We start from the raw sequence: 22,947 nt of genomic DNA, 5'->3' as shown, positions 1-22,947 counted from the left end.
AATTCCCAGAGCAAGGATTAAAATCCCCAGAACCTTCTCCTGGTGTTTATATAGGTGTCTGATCTCCATCAGCAGAGACAGTGCCTCTGCCAGCTGGGCTCACTAAGGCAATTAATTGTTTGGTTCTCACCTTCATAATTCATACCCCACCTTTCTCAAATCATTGGGAACAAGTAGTTGTTACCATTTGTGCTGTAATTTCTGAAGGGCGCACCCTGCTCAGGGTCTTGGGGTGCTCACCTTTGGGGTTAGGCAGAAAGGGTTTGTAGTTGTTTATATAACACTTTTATGGATTGTATTTGTAGCTGTTTCTGAGCAGAGGAAGTACTTGAATTCTCATTGTGCTTTACTGATTTTGCTCAACAGGATTATTTCTGTAGCCTGTTTAAAAATTGTGTTGTGAAAGCAGGATTTTAAGTGTTTTTATGCACTGGTCTCTGAGGCTGGTTTCTGTCTCTGAGACCTAAATATAATGTATTTCATTATGTAAAAAGAAGCTTTATTTTAAATGATGAAATAAACAACCAGCATCCCTTCCACATTCCCAGATTATAACCATAATGCCTTGTTTACAGATAAAGTATTAAAGAAGATTGTTTCTCAGATGGAATGTTAAGAAATAATAGAATTTAAGGCATAAAAAGAAATAGACTTAGACTTTATAGTATAAAAAGAAAGAATGAACTCTAAGGTACAAAAGAGATTTTTTTCCAATAAGAGACAAATACAGATTATGAAACCTGATATTTTTTTTGATTTCTTTTTTATTATGCCCTTTTAAAATATCCTCATTTTCAATTCCTTTTAGGTCCATGCAAATTCCTGAAGCTGAAGGAAAAAGCGAAATTCTACCTCCAACAATACAAAAAATCATAAAAGGGTACAACAAGTATCTACGTCCATTTTTTGATAGTAAGTAGAAAAGCTCTTTCAATAAGGCTGAGTCATAACATAATGTGGTGTCTAAAATTCAACAGTGAGACTAAATGGGTTTTTCTGTACTTTTTTCCTCTGATATCTGCCAGCCACTGATCTGATTATATATGTTCTGTGATATAATAAGATGGAGTTTAATAGCTTTTGTGGCCCAAGGTGAAACTTGTATTTTCCAAGTATTTGCAAGCTAAACTTTCAGACTGTTAGAAAACTTGACTATCATTGTATGTGTGTCTTCATGAAATATGCTGTAACATCTTACCTATTTAAAAGCATAATTTCCTCTAATTTCCTAAATAATAGCTATAAAAAGCTTTGATTAAAGATTTGAAAGCTTTATATATCAAGCTGTTCAGAACAGCACAGGCAAATCTTGTTACTATGCAAAGTACTATATGCCTCAGCATATAGTAGAGATTGCAAGAGAATTATTTAATAAATGATTCTTGCCTCAGGTCTTAAAGGTCACTGAACAGATTTACTGAAAATTGTGGGGGGGAAATGAATTGAAAAGGGAAAATGAATAAAAAATGTCAATTCCCTGCATCAGAAACCAATGGTCACCAGATTGGAAGAGCCACAGAGTCCACTGCATCAAGGCTGATTTTTCTGCCCTGCAGTGCAGTCAGACATCTGAAATCTCAGTGAAAAACCTTCTTACTTGAGTCAGGCTATTGGGTGTATCAGAAGTACTGAGGAGTTATGAAGTGGTGGGAAGAACTTGTCCTGGAGAAAGTGCAGAACACTGAAGAAGAAAATATTCTGAATGTTGACAAGAGGCTCAGCACCATGTGTCTGTCAGGAAATAAACTCATAGTGTGAATTATAGACCTTAAGCTGGATGTTTGGAAATGCTAGAGGTGTGAGTGCAAATGAAATATCTATATCCCTTTGTATCCTACTTAAAAAATTGATTGACTAATGAGCTTCTAAGACCCTCCTGTTACCTCTTGCCATCCAAATACCTGGTTCAGTATGGATGTTCCACATCATGTGCTGTTTCTGGATCCATTTATAATAATTTTAAGATATACCTGTATTTTAGGTTGAAGAAAAAGAGGAAAACTATTTCATCAGTGTTTTTTTTTTGTAATTATCTTAGCTGATGATAAAACTGCTATAAAATATTTAATGCTCTAAGGAGACTGACAGCAAAATAAAAGTAACTTTAATAAATAAACTAACTCTTCCTCATTGGAGATGATGCATAATGTAAAATAACTGTGTTCAGTGGCCATTAATATATTTTATTCATTACCTCATGATAGTACTAGAGATATGTTGGCACTGCCATGATGAGTGTGCTTGGGTAGACAGCAGAGTCTCATTTCAAAATCCTGTAATAGCAATTAAGACCTACCGTAAAGCATATTTGAGTTACAAATCTCCCTTTTCTCCATCTTTGCCTCAGCTGTTGTATTGCAGCAAGGCTACAGTTATTTTTTTGTCTGGGTGTTTTGTTCAGAGGGATGCTAAGAGCTCCCTGGGTGTGCCCAGAAATCCCAGAGGAGCTTGGGCACAGACTGAGTCTGTCACACAGAGCCAGTCTCACACCTCCAGACAGTGCCAGCATCTCCGCCAGTGCTCACTGCAGCTCAGGCATGCAAACTCTGCCTCAGAAACCTCTGATGGATCCTTATTAGCTCCAGTGCTGAAGGAATGAGATGACACTCTGAAAAAAATACATTTTATTGATGCCGCTTCTAAACACAGGGTTGGTGGTTTTGTGAGAAATTACTTTCTTTGTAGGAATAATTTGAGCTAGGGTGACTCAGGCAATGCTTCTCTTTATTTTTGAACCTGTAGCTTTTTGTGAGATCACTGGGGATCACTTTCCCTGTCATAGAGGAAGGTGTGCATGGGCTGGGGAGTGGGATCAGCCTGGTCCTGACCCCTCTCTGTTACTGGCAGGGTGGGCTACACTTTGCCTGAGAGTCAGGCCCAGGAGAAGCTATTGCTCCTCTCAGAAGCAGAGCTAGCAAACCAGCTAAGTCCTCAGCTTAACAAACCTGTGGAATTTATTTATTTCTGTGACCTCAGCTATGCTAGCTTTGTTCCATGTAGTATTTTCCTGGTTTACATGGTGGTTTTTTGCCTGCAGCTGGCGTACCTTGTGTCTGTTCTTGGTAACTGGCTTTACTCAACAGCCACTGAGCTCCTTAATATTTAGCAAAATGGGGTTTTAGTCCTGAAAAGAAAGTTAGGTACAAGCAAATGTTCATAAAATGACAGTTCCTTTCTCCTAAAGCCAGAAAAACCAGAAATATTTACTAGATAAGTAAAATTTATGGCAGCCCATAATTTTTTTAGTTTAATAAGCCCTCCATTTGCTTATAAATTTGTGTTTGGTCTTTGTGCTAGGGCTGGCAGATGACTGGAAATGTCCCAACCACATACCCCAGCTCGGGTAGTGCCATTAACAAGGGGAATATGAAGATCTTTTTCATTTGAGTCTAATGACTGCATAGCAACATAAAAACTGTCTTCTCCTTTCCTTGCATGGAGTGAATCTCCTGCTTTCCTAGACTTTAATTCTGGGTTTATCTCACCTTACTTTGGCCATCTCCTCCTGCACAGTCACCCCTCCAGACTGGCTGCACAAACGTTGCCATTTTTGTGTAACACAGACTGCCCTTCCCATCTCCAAGTGCTGAAATTGGGCGCCCAAAGTTGGGTTAGTTGAAAGCAGCCTTAGTGTGTCAGAGGTCTGCAGAGAGGTAAAACTGGCTGAGTGTTCTGTGTTTGTCCATACACCCACATGGTGGGTGGCACATACCATGAACCAGCTGCCGCATTGTGAGGGTGCTTCAGACGCTGCTGGCACGGAGGAATCTCAGCTGCACTGGTTATTTAGCTCAGCCCTCATCTGAATGTTGCTATTAAGAATGTTCTGTTTCCTTATCTATAGCACTTCAATGTTCCTCTTTGAGTTGGTTCATCAGGCAAGTCTTTATAAGTTAAGCAGATAGGTGCAATTACCAATTAAAAAACCCCAAACACCTGATCTGGAATGATTTTAGCCATTCTTTGGACTGGAATATGAAATGCTCCTATATTAATGTTAGTAGATATTATTCCTCAGTATAATAATATCTATCCTACCATTACAGATATATATGGAATACTTCTATAGAAAAGCTGGCATAAGGGATTTAAAAATCAACAGTTATTTCCCTTAAATGTGCTACATAACCCTGCTACTTTATCTCAGCAATACAACTTGATTTCTACCTCAGGTTTTCTGCTGGAACCATGTAGATCAATTTTATAACTTTTTGTGCTGTGCCAAACTCTCTGAATTAATGAGCAATTCCTGCAGACTTCAGTGAGCCTTGGATTAGGTTCACAGGGTTGTTAAGGGATGCATAAAATCTTGTAAATAATTTTATACAAATAGATTTTGTTCTGTGATTGAATGTGATAATTTAAGTGTTCTAATTAAAAAGAGAGATACTAGGAAAAGGTCACAGCTAAGTATATTTGAATATGGAAGCTGCTTTCAAGTGGTACAGAAAAGTGTCATGCTTAAATCAGTTATTCTAAATCACATTTAAAAGATTATTTTCCTTCATTTCATAATGAGTAATACATCTCATAGACAAGTTTTAAATGAAAGCAAATAAAGTTTTTGGGTCCAACCTTCTGTCTAAGACCTGTCATCATGGGTTTTTTCCCCCTCAAATGTTGTTTATATTAAGTTCTATAAATGTAATTAGATGAAGGCATTTTAGTCTTCAGAAGTGTACAAATGAGACATCAGAATGTTAGCTGTGTCTAACACCCTTCAGTCTAGGGAAGCAAACTCTCAGGGTACATGAGAAAGAAATATCAAATAAATATCATCTAAGGACTATTTTAAGCTAGCATCTAGTCCTTTAGAGAAAAACGAAAAGCCCAGAATATGTAAATAAACTTCAGCATAGACATGGTAATGGAGATTTTCCTTCTTTTACCAGAAGACACACAAAGAGCATCTGATTGCCACCCAAACCATGCTCCTGCATGCAGGACAGTTTGGGTTTTGGTTTTCAGCAGGGTTCCCTCCAAAGACTTAGCTCCAGAGATTCTAAATTATAAATGGTGCTTTTGTTCAGATAGTAAAAGATCAATTTATTTGAAGTTTCCTGTTGTCTCCAGCTTCCACAAACTGGGATCTTTGCTTTGCTAAACAATGTGCACAACTAACTACTGCATGCATTTTCTGACATTGGACAAGTCACCTTTCTGACTTCTCTTTGAGGAGCTGAGTAAACAATGCTCCTTGATTTTTATGTTACAAGATTTGAGATTTTTTTGTATTTTGGAATATTTTTCCCTGTGTCTGCTGTTTGCACATTTTATTCAAATGTGGAAAATGAATCTTGTCACAGCCATAACAGTCTTGCCAATACAGAATAGATTGCAAGATAACTTAATTCTGTGCATTACTCCCCTTTGTAATAATGCTGCTGCCAAAGCATAAGATGGAAAGAGCATGTTAAAATGATTATCTGTGACAGCCTCTAAATCCTTCTCAAAGGCACTGCTTGCCAAGATGGTTTCCTGTCCTGTGTGTGCTGCCTGTCTTATTTGTCCCCACATTAATTGCTTGCATTTGGCTGTATGGAAACATGGGGGTTTTGACAAATGATTTAACAAGCTGTTGTTAACATGGTCCCCACCAATTTTTGTCTTGTCCACAAACTGTACCAGCAAAGCAGCATCAACATCTAAGAGTTATTGATGTAAACAAATAGGATTGAAATTGATTTGTGCTAGAAATGGGTCTGTCTTCTCATGCCCTCAAATCAAGAATTACAGTTGAGATCTGTCAGAAGGTCTGTCCACTTTCTTCATGTAACTATTTGTCAAGAAAAATGTCTTGTGGCGGGAAGTTAAATGCACTGAAAAAAATTTCTAAGCATTATATAAGAATTCTGTTATACTCCAAACAAAGCTGGGAATCAGAGGGACAAAATGAGTTTTCTAGGAAGCTATTGGAGTTATTCTAGTATTCTTCTAATTTTCTGTTTACTTGCAGTATTTTATCCAGTATTGCTGCAAAGAAGAGACATTCTTCCAAGAAGCATTTTGAGGCCTTTGTGAATGTCAGAATTGTTTTGAGTTTTCTTAAACTAAATGAGAAAGGGCTCATGCTAATGGCTCAGCACTGGAAGTTTTTGATAGTACTGATCCATTGCAGTAATGGGTACACATGTGACACAGTGCTAGTTTATTTTGCTGCTACAGACCAGGATCATTGCAGTGAGTGATCCAAACTTAATTTTTAGGTATGCTGTCTGCCACTCTTCTGGCTGCTTTCCCATTTGGGATCACTATGAATATCTATAGAGGGCACAGAGGAACAATTTACATAAATTGCAGGAAAATGGAAACGTGTGCTGCTTGGGCTGCACAGGCAGGGCTGTAACAAGGCACTCCCTTTGGCCCTGCTCTGCCATGCTTTGAAGATTCCCTTCAATGATGCAGGACACAGTAACTTCAGTTCTCTTCTGAGGATCGGGAGATTTCTTCTGATGTTGTCATTATACATAGAACTTCTGCCAAACATATGGAAATGTAGGAACTGTCTGCCTCATCTGGTTTGCTGCCCAGTTTTTGACACGGTCAACAGGAGACCTTCAGAGGAAGTTCAGAGGAAGCCCTGGTGAATAATTATGAGCAGACTCATTCTGTTATTAGTACTTTACAATTTATGGTGCCTTACTAAATAAACATTTATCCTCACATGCAAAAAAGAAATCAGCATTTAACTATTAATGTTGTTCTGATTTAATTAACTGCTGGAGCAAAGCTCTTCTCAGCATCTTGTATTGTGTTAATAATGATCCTTTCCATAATTTGTTTTCCAACTCCTCCCATAGAACACAGTGCTGGATCTGGGGTGATGGAATTTTCTGCTGAGTTTTTTTGGGTGCTGGGCTGGGCAGGCTGGGTGTACCTGGGCAGTGAGGGTTTTTGGCTGGGGTGAGTGGAGCAGGACGGTTTGTCCTGACTGTGCTGCCACTCCTTGGCACTTGAGCCCCAGGGCAGGTCTGTGTTCTGCCACTGAGCTTGAAGTGCGTCTCAACCTGAGCGAGATGTCCTGTGGTGCTTGGGAGTCACCCAACGCTGCAGTGCTGTTGTGGTACTCAGTAATACTTTGAGAAATACTTCAGCAGGAAAGAAAAAAAGGATCTACAAAGGCCTGTTTGTCTGATTCCTGAGAAATTACCCCCTGCTTAATTTCAGTAATCTTTCTGGAAAATTGGCTGTTCCCCTCACATGTGTAACTACCTGGCCCTGATGATACTGAAGTGTTGCTAATGGACGTTTTCCCTAATCTGTATCACCTTACTGGGCAAGGATCAGGTGATAATAATTCATGATATAATAGAAAGAGTCTGATTATTCCCAGCCATCATTCCTGCAAAATCATCTGAACAGTGCACTGTCCTCTCCTTGGGATGGTCCATCCTTAAACATGTGCCTTGCTGGGTGGGGTTCTCCCCAAATGATCCTGTGATAGTTGGCAATAATATGCTCTGGTACAGTCACACATGGGAATCTCTATGAAGACGTAAAAAAACCCCACAATTTGGATTATAAATCACATTATTTTGAAATTCAATGGTTTTTGAGCATCTGACATATCTTTTGAGGCTGACAATATTGTACCTGCCATTATGATATAGTACAATGGTAAATATAAGTATTAATTGTTGTACCCCAGGTAGCTGGGATGAGTTTCTTAGGGGTTGAGCTTTTAATCCTGGAGGGAGAAAAAATGAATTTATTCATGGAGTATCAAAACATGAAAAGACTGGGAAGAAACAGAAGAACAAGCTGTCAATGATCTGAGAGTTTTTCAGTCAATTTTGCTTCAAAGTTAGCCTCCAAAATCTTCTTTCAATATATGAACAATAGTTTCTAAACCCTATGTATAATTTAATAGTATACATGCATATTAAAAAGTAATAAACATGCATATTAGCAGCAGGGCATCCTGCAAACCTATAGTCCTGTTTTAAGCTGGAGCTTTATATTTAAACTTTCAACTGAGTCCAGAACAAAGGACTTACAGATTTTTTTTCAGGAGTGACAGATGTGTAATGATTTTAACACATGCATTAAAACCAGAAATATTTTGGAAAAAATAAAAATACTAATAAAATGACAGGTCTTAGAATGACACATTTTTTTCTTTAGTGTTATTCAGGAGGGTGGAGTTGGACTCCATGTTTCTCTGGATGCAATTTGGGAAATTTCTACAAAATGTATTGCAAGGAGCCAAGGAGGGCTTTCAGTGATTTGCCTGTGAGATCAGGGCACTACCAGCTCCAGAGATCTTACCTAAAGTATTTCTGTGTGCTGTGTTCTTTTCTTCTCAATTGCTTGGAAAGATTCACTGATTTAATATTAATTTATTTGTACAAGCACTCTGTTAATTATTCTGCACATATTCCACCAGGAATAATGTTGTGTTTTCATCAAAGCTCTGCAAAAATTCTGCATTTTAAAATGCACAGTCGGTGATCTTCCCTCCAACAGTGTGAAATGCACATTCAGGAGGAAATGGGAATCAGAGCATACTGACATTGCAGTAACAGCTGCTTAGCTAAGGTGTTTAACTACACTGAATGGGCCTTCAGCTTACGACAAGTTTTCCTTTATAAATGTAATGCTTGAATCACAAGTTTCCTGCTAGTGGTCAAAGGCAAGATCTTAAATTGCAATGATACAGTATATACCATAAATTCTTAAATGGAAGTTACTCAGCTGTGCCATCTGGATATTAACCACGCGACATTGCCAGGTGAAACTTCTTACTTCACCCACATCTGATGGACCAGATGTTGCAAGAAGAATTCTTGCACTGGAAGAATTCTTTCTGCTGCTCTGCACCTTAGAGAGTGTGAGGTACCATGGGGATTGTGCCTTCCACACCATATTGAGTAACATTTTCCCTGGCATTTTTTTTTTCTGGGAGAAAAAAATAATATAAATCAGAAAGTATTTAAGAAATAAAGCATATTTCTGAAAACTAAAATAGTTTTAGCTGAGAAGTATGACATTTTGGTTAAGAATGTGAAAATTCTTGCATAATCTGTGTTTGAGGAATATTTAAGATAGCTTCTAAACATTTAGGAAAAAAAATAGAAAGATTTTGTAGGCAGTTCTCATGAACACTGAATATTAAAGAATTACGAGCTATATTCTGACTTCCTCTTTTTTTTGCAGATGGTCCTGTGTCAGTGGGAATGAGTATGGATATTGCAAGCATTGATACAATATCAGAAATAAATATGGTAAAGTAGTTTTTGCAGTCTGTTTTGCTTGTTGATAAGCTGATGTGCTTACAGCTGCTGGCAATACAACTTTGGGCTTGTCTCCTTGTGAAGACAGTGTGGGTTAGGAGGTGGAATTCTCTTTTTCACGAGACATAGTGTTTATAACACTATAATAAGCATAGAAATGCAGCTGTGAGTCCCACCTCTCACAGATACAAACAGAAAGCTGCTACTGAGTATTAATCTTAATGAGAAGCATGTGGATCAGTTCTTATTTTCCAGCTGAAATGTCTAAATCGTTATGCATTTCATAAAAATGAAGATGTATTTATGTGCCTTTGAAGCCACTCTCCCTATGATTAGATACAGCTGAACTCAGGCTGTTTTTCTCTTCTATTGTTGCTGTCACACATTAATTTATTCCAGCTGTGTTTCATTTAATTTGTATCATTTGTTCTTGAACAAACTATGAAATGGAATGTACTTTTCTACTTAAAGATCCTCCATTGGTACACAGAAATAAAAAGGAAAAAAAATTAATCAGATATTAAATATGAGTGCATTAGTAATTAGTAATTATTAGTTACTATTTAGAAAGGGGAAATAAGGTCAGAACTTCAGATGAATTTGTAATATTGATAAAAACATACCATAAAATCAAAAGTTGTTTTAAAAGTGTTAAGAAATAATGTGATCTTAATGTAAGACTGCAAGGCATAACTAAATTGAAGGGGAATTGGACTGCTGTGTTCAAGGTCTTGATAAATTTGGTACCACTGTTTCCTTTGTGATGCTAAAAAGAGAAATTGTGTTAAAAGATGCCTTTCCTGTTTCACTAATTTTTTTTGTCTATATGAATTTATTCAACTTTTTGCCATGTGCTCTTAAAAAATTCTTTTTTTATTAGCTTATGTGAACAAAATGAGATTTGGAACCACTTACATAAATCATTCTAAAACCTGGAGGTTTACAGAGCCAGATTATCTGCTTACAAAGCTCTGATGACTTCAGCTGATTCATAGCCCTGACCAAGGCCAGCAGCTCTTACTGTAAATGACCATTAGAACAAAACCTACCAACCTCACATGGAAAACTTGGCAGAATTCAGCGCAGCTGCTCTTGGAGTGCCAGGGACATGGAGAATCACTCTTTGTGCCCAGCAGCTGTTTCCATATACTTCTGTAAAAGGGAATACAACACAGGCTCCCTTTCTATGATAATTTTGATTTTCTCTTTCAGGACTACACAGCCACCATATTCCTCAGGCAGAGATGGACTGATGAGAGGCTTTGTTTTGATGGCAATAAGAGCTTGAGCTTAGATGGTCGACTTGTGGAAATGCTTTGGGTACCAGATACCTTTATAGTTGATTCAAAAAAGTCTTTTCTTCATGATGTCACTGTTGAGAATCGTCTTATAAGGATATACCCTAATGGAACAGTCTTGTATGCCATAAGGTATGTAAATACCACCCATCAGCCTTTCTGATTGTGTCTACTTATGTTTTAAACTTCCCAGGTTCTGCTTAAGAAAATGAGTCTGTCTGTAAAAGTAGCATCTTGTAGTTTTAAGAATACTTAATATTCTTGATCAATATGAATAAATTCTTAAATTTATCTTCCCTAAATAAACTCTTTTGCTTTCATGCAGGCTGAGCACAGGAATTGCATGTTGCCATTCCAGTTTGCAGTGAAGCCATCACAAGGGATAAAAAGCTGTGATGATGGACCTGCATGATTTATTGTGAATTACCCTTTGTAAAAGGTCTTGATAAATAGAACACAATCTTAAAATATATTGCAAATAACAAAGGAAAATGTGCACTCTAAGTGAGAAGAGAGCAAAGGGTGGCCTTTTTAGGCTGCCACTGAACTCAACTGTTCTGCTGTGGTTTCTGTTTGGGACTGTATTACTCTCGTTATATTAGATACCAGTAAATAGTAAATTTTTTTTCCTCACAATAGATATTAGGCTGAAAATATTATTTCAAGAACCATACATGGCATTTTTTATTTTTACTGATGAACATTTTTTTCCTATTAATACTTATAAAACTTTTTTCCCCCCAAGGATCACCACAACTGTTTCATGCAGCATGGATCTGACTAAATATCCAATGGATAAGCAGACATGTACTTTGCAACTGGAGAGCTGTAAGTCACTTCATCCTTATTGTTTTATGCAATTAGAAAAAGATCTGTGATCTATTTCTGCTAGATATTACCAGAGTGGCTGGAATTTTCCTAAAAGGCAAGGGACATTATGTGGCCAGTCCCAGTGTCTGTGTGCAAAGGTGTGTGCACAAATGTGCACATGACCTCACTGAAAATAGCATGGCAGTGCTAATTAATGAGTGAGCAAAATCCTGGGGGATTCTCACAGGCTTGGTTTTGCAGTGCATCCTGCAGTTACTGTCTTGGTCTTCAGAGGGAGTTCTGTGAGCAGGCATTTTCTCAGCACAGATGAGATGGTTTTGTTTTTTTTCCCTTTCAGAGAGTATGTAATTTTTTCTCGCTGAGATAAAATTCCTTTAGGAAAGAAAGAAATCAGAATAAGGCTTCTTTGTAAGGCATGCAGTTCATATTTAATGATTTGCCATTTTCAGATCTTGCTCTGACTTATTTCATTGTCTCTTATATCAGTGCCCTGGTAAAAAATGTGATCAATTGACGAATAAGTGTAAATATATATTTTCATTTTATCAATCAATCAATATCCTCATATTTTCCTTGAAATAGGTTCTCTAATACTTTGTAGGCGTGGTTACTTTGCAAACACATAAACATGTACTTTTTTAGCTAAATGTTTGCTATTATTCATATGACAAGACTCTAGAAAATAATTTTTGCGGGGGATAACACAGAAGAATAACCAGCTCTGTAAGATGAAAATATATATTTAAAATATGTCTCAATACATGCTCAAAATCTTTTGGAAGGCTTTCCGGTACTTGTCAAGTTTTATTCTGTTTCTTTTCAGAAGTGTGTATTATTCATCTCTTGTTGTTAATGACCGATCAGATTGCCACAAAGTTTCATTTTAGACAGAGACACAAAGGAAATGAACCCAAAACCTTCTTCACATCCCTCTACAACAAGCAGCTTTATGAGATCTGTTTAACAAACAGTGGTTTGGATTGTAATTGGGATTTGTCTTTATTTTCCTTTGGAAGAGCATATTGGTAAATCAATGTATATAGATTTAAATCAACAGCACTGCCTAACGAGTCATTTAGTATTTTCTCTAGTTCCAGAATGAAATACATGTCCCACAGGAATTTACAATTTGTTTGACAGGATTAAAAAAATAAAAAGGAAAATTCCCCGTATAATTAAAACCAAGCTTTTTTTCAGATTGATTCCATCTGCTTTTTCAACAGCACACAAGTGTCTCCTGTCCAAGGGGAAAACCCAGTGCCACAACAAATGCTCCCATTACACTGGTGTTTAGTTTGAGGAAAACAGATAGAAGCAACAAATACAAAAAGGAAAGAGTGTGCCTTGGGCTTTTCTCATCAGTGCACTGCAGTCCTTTCTTTTGGGTAGGCTGGAAATGGGGTTTGCTTCCCCATGTGATAAGCTATGTTGATTTATAGATGAATAATGTGATCATCCTCCTGGCACACTGCTTGCCAAGACCATCGCCTGGGTTTAAGAATTGTGAATGCAGAACATGCACACACATCTGCACAAACATTGATGCTTGTAAATAAAATGTAAAATCTACAGCAAATATTTGAACTGAGACAAAGAGTTAGGCTTTTATTAAGTGATTATTAATATAAGGACAAATATGTCATGATATCATGGAGTAATGGCTTTACACCATAAAGCATCCCCAGTGACCTTTCCAACATTCTTTTCTGCTATTGCTAGTTAGTAACTTTAAGTGACTTGTACTTTCTACATAGCAAAACACATTTTGGCCAACATGTTATTGCATTCCCCCCCCCCCCCCCCCTTATTGCAACACTTTAGAAGGTAATGCTGGCATTTGTTAGGAAACAGAGACTTGGCACTCTGAGTCTCTTGATATGAGTGCTGTGACATTTGGGACAGTGGAGGGATCCTGCCTTGCTTGGTGCTGCCAGGGGGGTTCCTGCTCTCTGCCCCGTGGCAGGGAACACCACCATTCATCCTTGCTGGGCTGGAGGGTTTGTCCTCACATTTCCCTCACACACACCCCCAGTCCAAATACATATTCAAGTCTTGGGCCCATCTCTGAAATTTTATTTATTTTTGAACTTGTCCTTTACCATTCATTCAGTGAAGAGCCATGTGAAGGCACTTAACTTGTGCTTGACAATCAGTGAAAATTAAAATTAGCAACAGAAAGGTAAAGAAACTAATTTGTATTAGGCATTATGAATGTTTAATCCCAAATTTACTATTCCTGTACTTAACCCTATTGACATTAGCAGCTCATACTCTATCAACAATGTACAGGAATGAGACATTCTGGGCTTGAGGAATTAGCTAGGATAAAAACTCAGTGTCACATAAAGAGAATAGAGATTACTTGTAAAAGCCAAATAACATGGGCTTAAGGATTTTGTCTCTATAAACTTTTGAAATGTTTTATAATTACTAAAATATTAATCCCTTGAATAAAGAACAACTTTGCACAGAGGGAGCACTGTACTATTTAACTTTACTGACTGTTAGAAGGCTCTCTCAGTAAAAATTCGTCTTAAGAGTTTTGGAATTATTATACTCAAAGAATTTTCATAAGAAGGATCACCCAAACCTGCTAATTGTTCCACTAATGAGAATATTTTGGAACAAAAGCAAAATAACCTCTGTTTCAAAATATGCTCGTTATCATTCATGTGGGCACCAAGAACTTCTCCTGTCTCACACAACTTGGAAGGCTGAATGTCTTATGAAAACAAAAAGGAATTTACTGTGGTACTCTCTAGTTCTTTGGACTTCATTTAAATGTCTGTAGTTCATTTATACTGAAAGGAAGTAAAATGCATCCATGGCCGGAATCATGCATAAAACCTGGTTATATGAGTGTCTTTGTTTTGACTAAGGACAATGCAATCATTTGTTTATAGAAAATGTTACTTCTATTTTGCATCTCACAAATCTGGGAAATTTCCCAGTATGTGATTTTAGGGAATTGAAAACTTAGCTTGGATGCATATGCTTTTGGCTTAGTCTTTTGACACAAAACTCTTTTGGCTTTAATTGCTATAAGTGCGATAACATGAGCAGAGATTCCAGGCCATGATACCTTTTCATATAACTACCAGTGATAGTGAAAGCAAAATGTACATTTAAAGAATGAGCAGAGAAAAAATTTTCAGGTGAAATTGTCATTTAATAGATAACCAGCCCAGTGTTTTCTTAGAACAAAATTTATGAACTCCTTTTTTTTCCTGCATGAGATGGCGGGATAAATCTGTTCTGTTTTGTCATTGCAAGAAAAAACCCCAATAACTTAAAAATATTAAAAGGCACTTTTGTTTTTGTTTTAATACATCTCTTTTTTTCTGTGATTCTAGAGCTTTGTTCTTTTTGCAGCATATACCCTTGTGCAATGTATTGCATTATTGTCTCACTGTAATTTACTTACAGTTGACTAAAGTCTAAAAATAATCATCAGCTCATGTTTCTGTTCCCTAAGCTGAGCTATTAACTTACACAATATAAATCTGTCAAATACAAGAATGATTGATCTAAGTAAGCTAAAGAAAAAAGATGTTCAAATGCTCCCTGTTAACATGTAAATTACATTAACATAATCTTGAATTAATCAAATACACTAGTCTATAAAGTGGCTGCCTTTTATATAAGGGGGAAAAGCTACAGAGGTATTTTGGCTATGATTGTGCTGCACATTGACAAGTGTGTGCAAAACACGGTTGCCTTCTGATAGATGATTCATCCAGGTCCTAATTACTGCCTGAAGGTTAAGAGGGAACCTCCTGGGGCCCCTGAAGCGTGCCATGCTGTTGAGCCTGCAGAAACACCAGCTCTAAGCTGGTTTCCTTGGCAAGCATCCGAGTCCTCAGCCCAAACCTTGTCCCAAGTGGTGACTCGAGCTCTGGTTGGAGCACAGCACCAGCGAGCAGCAGCTGTGCTGCTCTCCCCATCCCTTCATCTCTGTGGGAATGAGGACCAATGCACTGCACCGAGAAACAGCATTTGGGATGCAACACACGGCACGTTTCATGTCCAGTCAAAGTGCTGGCAAGTGCAGTAATTCATTAAAGCTCTATTTTCTTAGAGCCTAATAGCTTTTGCCTTTAGAATACCAGGTGGTACTAATCTATTTTATTAGTTTGTCATTTATACTGAAATACAAGATACAAAAGGACCACCTCCAAAAACATCAGATTTTAACTTACAAGACTTTGCATGGTGTTGCAAATTTTGTCATGAACAGGAATTACAATCTGCCAAAACCCATCATTGTTTATGTCTAATTGCACTTCCAGAAATAAGAAACAGCTGAACCATAAGTGTACTCAACACAAATTAATTATTGTGCAAAATAAACACAATTGTTGGCTTGTGTCTCACTACAGGGGGTTATAACATCAATGATGTCATGTTTTACTGGACCAGAGGAAATGATTCAGTTCGAGGTTTGGACACACTCCAGCTGGCACAGTACACAGTAGAAGACCACTTTACTTCTGTATCTGAAGCTGTGTATGAGACAGGTAAAAACACCCCTAAAACAATTTCTGGGTGCAGTTTGAATTATGGCTTTGGAAACAGAGCAGCTTCAGGAACTGAGCACACTGCTTTCTGTTAGGACGACAGTTTTCCTTTTCTAATAATTACATTCTTGAAGCTGTAAATACTTTCCATGTTACAAGCAGAGACCAAGCTAATATAAAGACTGAGCATTTTCTTGTAGGCCACACATTATCTAAAGAATTATAAACATGAATCTACTGCTCCTTGCATATGTCAGGGAGAGCTCTTGTGGAGAAAGAGGAGCATGGAATTGGTCATTTAAATTGAAGACAGACCAGGGACTTTGGGGTACTCAGCTCAGATCAGCCATTCTGGCTTTACAAGGCAAATCAAAAGCCTCTATTCATCTGTGGAAATTCCCAGAATATGCTGTGTGCTTTCACAGCTGCAGGAATTGGAGTTTCATGGCTACTGCTTGTAGGAGTTTCTGTGTTTGTGTGGCAGCCTCTGCCCGGCCTGGTGGGCAGCAGGAAGGAGATTGCCTGACCTGAGGTTCCTGTGCCCAGGGAAGGGTCAGGAGCCTTTCCCCGACCTGCTCCTCTGCCGAGCTTAGGAATCTGCTGTAGAAAGTTTCCTCTAACTGCAGGGCTTAACCTCAGGGAACAGTGTGCTCTTGGTTATTTTCCAGAGATTTTGAAAGGGATTTCAGGGAGTTCAAGACCTGCCAAACCTTTTTGTTCTTCGAGTTACTCTCAGGTCCTTCATTGCTGCTCTTCACTGTGTACCCAGTTTCTCTTCTGCTCAAGTCAGCACACCCACACAAGGGTGTGATCTTTAAATCAAGACACACACATCCTTCAAAACTGCAGTTTCACCAGAGGACATGTTTCTAATTTGGAATCACAGAGATATACTATTTCTATTCCATTATTGGGTATTTCTGCTTTAATAACACAAGACAGAGAAACTTGTGATCTAATTTCAGGTATTAATTCAGGGCAAAAAATTGAAGTTCTCTAAATGGATGTAAAAGTATAAATTAAATACCAGCAGGCTCGAGGATCACAGAATTGCTTGCTACTTATGTAAGTCACATCTGCTTGCCTTCCTTTACACAGTTTCTGAGTAAGCAGCATCAGGTTCAATGAAAGAATAATCCTTTACTGCGGTTCTACCCAGAAGGGTATTAGGACCTGTTCACCACACAGGAAAGGGGAAGAGGAAACCTGCTGAATTCCTATCACATTCTATCACAGAATCAGGAGTTTAAAGACAAAAAAATTTGTTTGTTTTGTTTGTTTGTTTTGGTTAGTTGGTTTTTGGTTTTGTTTGTTGTTTAACTAGATTGACTAAAACCTACTTCCAGTTAGAGTTGAAGAGGTATGATCAGATGAACTGCGCTGTCCTTCCAGTAAATGATGCTGTTTTCCTCCCTTTGTCTTGGCAGGAATCATATGTTTGAAGTCAAAAGCCACTTTTTGTTTTAATTGCATGTTTTAAGACACACAAATTAATTCAATTAAAATTTCTTGCACCTCCGGTTCTCCTATTCAAGACAGCCATGTTATTAAGTGCTGTGCAGTGCTTTTAAAATTTTAAAATCTCTGAATCCTCTTAATTTTCTACCGAGTCATTCTGAACCTTGTGCTATTTTCTACAGTTGTTTGGAAAGCAGTGCCTACTGTAGGCCATATTAAAAGAAAAAAGCAACCAGATTATGGAGCTGTGTAATCAATTTTGAAATGAAAAATGATGTTTTGCATTTCCTCATTACCATTAATAGATATGAGAGTAACTTATAAATAACAATAACATTATAAATAACAGCTGTTTATTACCACTACAATTCAAGGGGCTAAAGCTAAAGTTATGAGAGAAGAGCTGTGTGCAGTATTTCCTAGCACAGCAAAAAAAGCAATCAGGGTTTGATACTCTGTGAACATGAGCAGGCAGTACAGCTGCTGTGCAAGTGAAATATTGTACAGCGGTGCAAAACCCAAGTTCACGTACAGCCACTGACAGAGCCAAATTTAAAACGCAGTCAGCAAAATTCCTGCATAAGTAACTTCAGTAAATTTAAGAAAAGGACACTGAGGATTAATCTTGTTTGTAGAACAGCATGTATCACATAATAGTAATCACATTACTGTAATCACATAATAGTAAGTCACTTTGAATAATGCTAGCTAGATTTCTGGCCAGGGTTTGGTGTTGATTTTGTTTTGGTACAGAACAATTTCATTTTGGACATGGGTAATTTAATTGTTAGAACCATTTCCTACATGTCTTTAACTATAGTCCTCATTCTTAGAACACTGATAAACTCTTGGACTCCCAAACCATATTATCTGCATCATTTTAGCTGTCCAGCCAACACCAGCTGCATTCTCAGAGTAATCAATACTAATCTAAAAAGCTTGCTTTTCTTACTGGAAAAACATAAAAGCAATGAAGAACTGTTACAGTGTAGCTTTTTTGTATAAATAATCATAGAAATAAGGCTGAAATACATTTTAAAAATTCATTTAATCTATTCTTGTGTCACAAGGCAAGGTCATCTATATCTGCAGCTACTTCCTGACAGATGTTTCTAGGAGTAAGTCAGACAAACCTCCAAAGTGTCTGCTTCACAGCCTCCCTAGATGATTTTTTTCCTGGTGTTTATTACACGCATATTTTCCTCATGTTTAATCTTGATCTCCCTTGCTGCATTTCAAACCCATTATGTGGATATTGAAGACAAATGTCCTGCTTTTTTTCAGCAGCCTTTTCACTGTACCAAGACTGATATATCTTTTCTCACACCAACAATTTTCCTCTTTTTTAATTCATACAAGCAATTTTCTAGATATACTGTCTTTGCTATTGTTCACCCATTGAATTTTCATCTCTTTGCTAGTATGCAGCACCCAAAAATGGGTTCCCATTAGATATCCTCTGAGGATGGAAGAGTTTACTTAATGTGTTCCATGAAATCTGTTCCTCTTTATGCATTCTAGGCTGATATTTGCCTTTCTTGCAGAAAATTGTCATGCATTTTTGACCTTGTTCAGCTGGTGGTTCTTCCTAGTTCTCTGACTCCTTTTTTGCCCTGTAACCACATGTTCCCTGAGCTCTGGGAGCTGGTGATTCCCATCTGAGTGCAGGACTTCATACTTGTTGAATTCCCTTGCTTTACTTGTGTTACAATAGTTGGTGAGATATTTTTGAACTCCAGTCCTGTTCTCCAATGTTCTAACTCCACTCCTAACACACTCATGCAATGTCATCTTGTTAGGGAGCAGTTTTGGGCCCAGACCCTCTGTGTTGCCACTTCATAAATACTTCTATTTTCACAGCAAGCAATAGCTAATTAATCTCAATTTCCATTTTTAGTCAGAGAAAGAAGCAAAAACATAATTTCAAGCTTCATGCTAATCGGCTGTTGATAGCTTTTTTCCCCAGCATCTTTCCTTAAGTCTTGCACCCACTGCTGTCCTGTCAAGTCCTTGGCAGCAGCAGGAATGAGGAGGCTCAGCTTGCTCAGGTCCAGTCTAATGCTGAGTTTTATCCCAGAAGGAGAGGCATGGCAGGCAGGCAGGGCTCTCGGTGCACATCCCCGCTTGGAAAATGTCAAGTCAACAAACTGCCACATTCAAATGGCATTATTTTGGCAGAACAGAAGGAAAGAAGAGACAGAAGCATAAATTCAATCTCTGCTCCTTGATGCACAAAGACAAGATATTTGCTCTGTTGAAAAGGCTGCAGAAGGAGCTGGCTGCTGTTCTTGTCTGCAGTCGCTGCCAGGGATTTGATGTCTGCCTCAAATCCTGCTCCAGCCTCCTTGGGCCCGAGGCCCTCAGCCCTTGTGTGGCTGTGCAGGGCTGAAACTCTGTGGTCCCCAGGCCACTGCCTGTTGTCAGCTTCTCAGGGGGATGTCACAGCTAAGCCAGTGAGGAGTTGCTCTCATTTATAATTATATACAAAATACATATAGGTTATATAAAGTTTGTATAGGAGTGTGTGTTCATCAGTCATTGTCTCTTTCTAAATAGAAGCACTGCTTGCTTTGTCCTACAAGCTCATCTGCAATTTCCCAAGGTTCAGGAGGTTATTTAGTTAATAATCAAGTTTTTCTAGGTTTTTCAGTGCTTTTCCTTTTGAGGTATGGTGGGCTGAATAACTTCCCTAATTTCCTTTATCTGTTCTTTTATTGTCTCTAATTGCTCTCCAGTTGTTACTTCTGAGAACATATTCTCTGCCATACAGGGCTCACAAAGAATCCCAGAGGTTTTCAGTAATAATCTTACCTGGTGAGTCTTCGATCAGCCTCACCTAAGATTTAAACAATTACGTATGCATGTCTATCTATGTATTATCATGTTATGTTCAATTTACCTCTCTGAGCTCATAGCATCCCTCTTTGTAAACAAGCTTTTCCACTTGAGTTGGTATTTTCCATCACAAGTTGTTTCTAAGATACTGCTCCAATGTAGAACAGTTTAGAAAGAAAACTGGAAATTTTGAAAAAGTTACGGTAACATAAATCCATATGGAAATGCAATGAATGGAAAGAATATCAAGGATATTAGGAAGCATTCTGTTATTAACTCTTCTGAAGTTCTTGGTATCATAGACATAAATATACCTCAACACTTGGAAAACTTTTGGTGGCATAATATTTTTCTGTTGTTTTGATTATTTTTTTGCTTTGTTTTGTTTAGTTAGGTAAGCTAAGTGGATAAATATATGTACACATATACACTACATGAAAGGGTTTGTTTCATTCTTAGGAAATCTGAATTTCAAACTTATTTTTTGTAAAGCATTTTCATGAAGATGAAGCACTTGTTGAGAAGCCCAGCCTGAACTTTCATTTCCTTTAGTTCAGCTATGAAAACCAAGTAAGAAAAGGGGCAGTTTGTAAGATCTAGACTGTGAAGGACAGAAGATTGGTTTTTTTTCTCTGAAGGAGGGGCAAAGAAGATGTAATAACATATTAGCAATTTATATTGGCATCCTCTTAGCATCCTACAGCAGTCAGAGAATTGCATTTCAGTTGCACAACTTATTTATCGTGTAAAAGTGGGGACATTCTGATTATTCACTGCCCATGTTCATTGTAAATAAGCAATACCAAAATTGCATACTGAAAACTACATTTTCAGTGTATAGTTAAACCAGTAAAATCTATTTTAAGCTCTCCTGTCCTCTGCCCTTAGAAGAGGCAAGATGAGAAGGAGATGATGCATAGGTAGAACTACACTGACGTGCTTGTTTGAGTTGTACATCACACATTTCAGTGGACACCCAAGGGGTTAGCATAAATAATTCATGAGAGAGAAAAGGATGCTCTTTGTGCCTGGCTGCACACCTCTGTGCAGGGCACCAAAGTGCTTCTTGCATAAAGAGTGATGTGGAGCAGTCTTTTACTGGAGTAGAGTTCAGCAGAAAGTCCTCAGGAAGTGGTTGTGGGGAAGATGGTCCCATCCCAAAGCACTTAGAGTGGAAATTAGGAACTGCTGCCAGCACTTATAGAGAATCAGTCCTTCCTTAGGTACCTCTGCTGGGACCATTCGCTGGTCAGAAATGCTGCAGAAAAGATCAAAGGTGCAGCATTCTGCCATCAGCTGGGAACAGATGCCACAGAAAAATGGGAAAATCAGAAAATGAATGACCTAGGTTGAATAGGAAGCTTGTTCAGGTTTATGTATTTCTCAAGCAGTACAGCAATAGTCATTGTTGATAGAATCATCAGTGGCAAGTCTATATAAAGAGTCTGATAATCAGAACTGTAAATTAGAATATAATTTTAAAAGCCAAAAGCCAAGCTTCCATGCCAAGCTATAAAATGACATGAACCAGTTTTTATTGCCTTCAGAAAGATCTGACTCAGACCTAGGCCTAGGCCTGCTCAGCTACTGACTAAAGCCTGTGCAGATATAAATCTTATGGTGATTAACAACAGTGGTCAGCTGTAACTTCTCCTTTTTAGGGTACTTAGCAGTAGAGGAGGTTAGAGTAGGTATGGAGATTGTCATCTGCTCTTTGGATTTGTTCTTCATCTACAAGTTAGAGCTGCTGTCTACTTCTGTACTTCTGCTCTCTCATAAATTCTATAACGCCTGCATTACTCAGCTGAATTTTCTTTTGCTGTGGGGTCACCTAAGTAGAATACCTCACCTTGAGGTGTGTTTAGAATGTAAATATTGACAGTCATTTAAGTTCAGGTTCATCTGAGAAACTGTTACACAGAGCAATTCAATACTTTGATAAGTGCTAATGCTGTGCCTTTGCTGCAGTTAGATATCTGAACAGAAATTATTCCTATCATGTTAACGAATTTAAATCAAAGCAGTCTCACGCTGAGGTGACATTCATCATGGGCTGGAAACTTGAAAGAAAAAACATATTTTCATTTTAATGCAAGTATTTTGTTGTCAAGCAAGTGGCAAACTTGACAGTTTTGTGGAGTTAATTTGAGCTGTACTTGAGTTAACTCTAATAAAGTCAGGACTAGGATTTCATGAACCTGTTTCAATTTTGTTCTGGCTGATGGCACCATGGTCTCAGATGTGCCAGTCAAAGGCAATGAGTAACAGCATTACTCTCCCATATGCAGCTCACGCAACAGGAGCAGCAAATCTGTTCTTTTTAAAGATGATAACTTTTGGTACATGGGTGGTGTAGATGGAAAAGGGACTGCAATATTTCCCTATCTTCATTTTATCCCATTGCTCATTTCTTTAGCATGATTAAGTGTGCACTGAATACTTTTTCTCGAATACTGATTCCTTCAGTTTATTACAGGAGGAGCTCCGATGATTTCTATATATAGGTTGCTTCAAAATTTCCATTATAAAAGCTCTTCTGAACCCTTTAGAGAAATGCTGACACTATTATTATCATGTCCATGATATGTCTTTGGATTCTGGCAAGAAGAAAGCCTTAAGGTTAGAGAAATGTCTCTTTTTTGTTCCCCAAAAAGCCACTCAGCTATAAGCTGTTACATCTCTATTTCTCTTTTTTCACATTACTTCAGAAATTTCTGGCATCAGAAAAAATAATAATACCAGAATATTCAAAGGACTTGTCTAAACTTGGAAATT

The 22,947-nt window shown here is 37.9% G+C and overlaps 1 protein-coding gene across 1 annotated transcript in view; it reads left to right on the top strand.

Annotated features, from left to right (window-relative positions):
* Positions 1–22,947, top strand: part of LOC102065381 (gamma-aminobutyric acid receptor subunit pi) — a 47,241-nt gene that overhangs the window by 12,885 nt on the left and 11,409 nt on the right. Inside the window, exons 3-7 of the mRNA XM_014275331.3 lie at positions 809–912; positions 9,157–9,224; positions 10,446–10,663; positions 11,277–11,359; positions 15,742–15,879. Of these exons, the coding sequence (XP_014130806.2) occupies positions 809–912; positions 9,157–9,224; positions 10,446–10,663; positions 11,277–11,359; positions 15,742–15,879 (611 nt within the window). The remainder of the gene's footprint in view (positions 1–808; positions 913–9,156; positions 9,225–10,445; positions 10,664–11,276; positions 11,360–15,741; positions 15,880–22,947) is intronic.

The sequence above is a fragment of the Zonotrichia albicollis genome, chromosome 7, assembly GCF_047830755.1.
Source record: "Zonotrichia albicollis isolate bZonAlb1 chromosome 7, bZonAlb1.hap1, whole genome shotgun sequence".
NCBI lineage: Eukaryota > Metazoa > Chordata > Aves > Passeriformes > Passerellidae > Zonotrichia > Zonotrichia albicollis.
The sequence above is the reverse complement of the archived record's forward strand: the minus strand, read 5'-3'. Positions and strand labels throughout refer to the sequence as shown.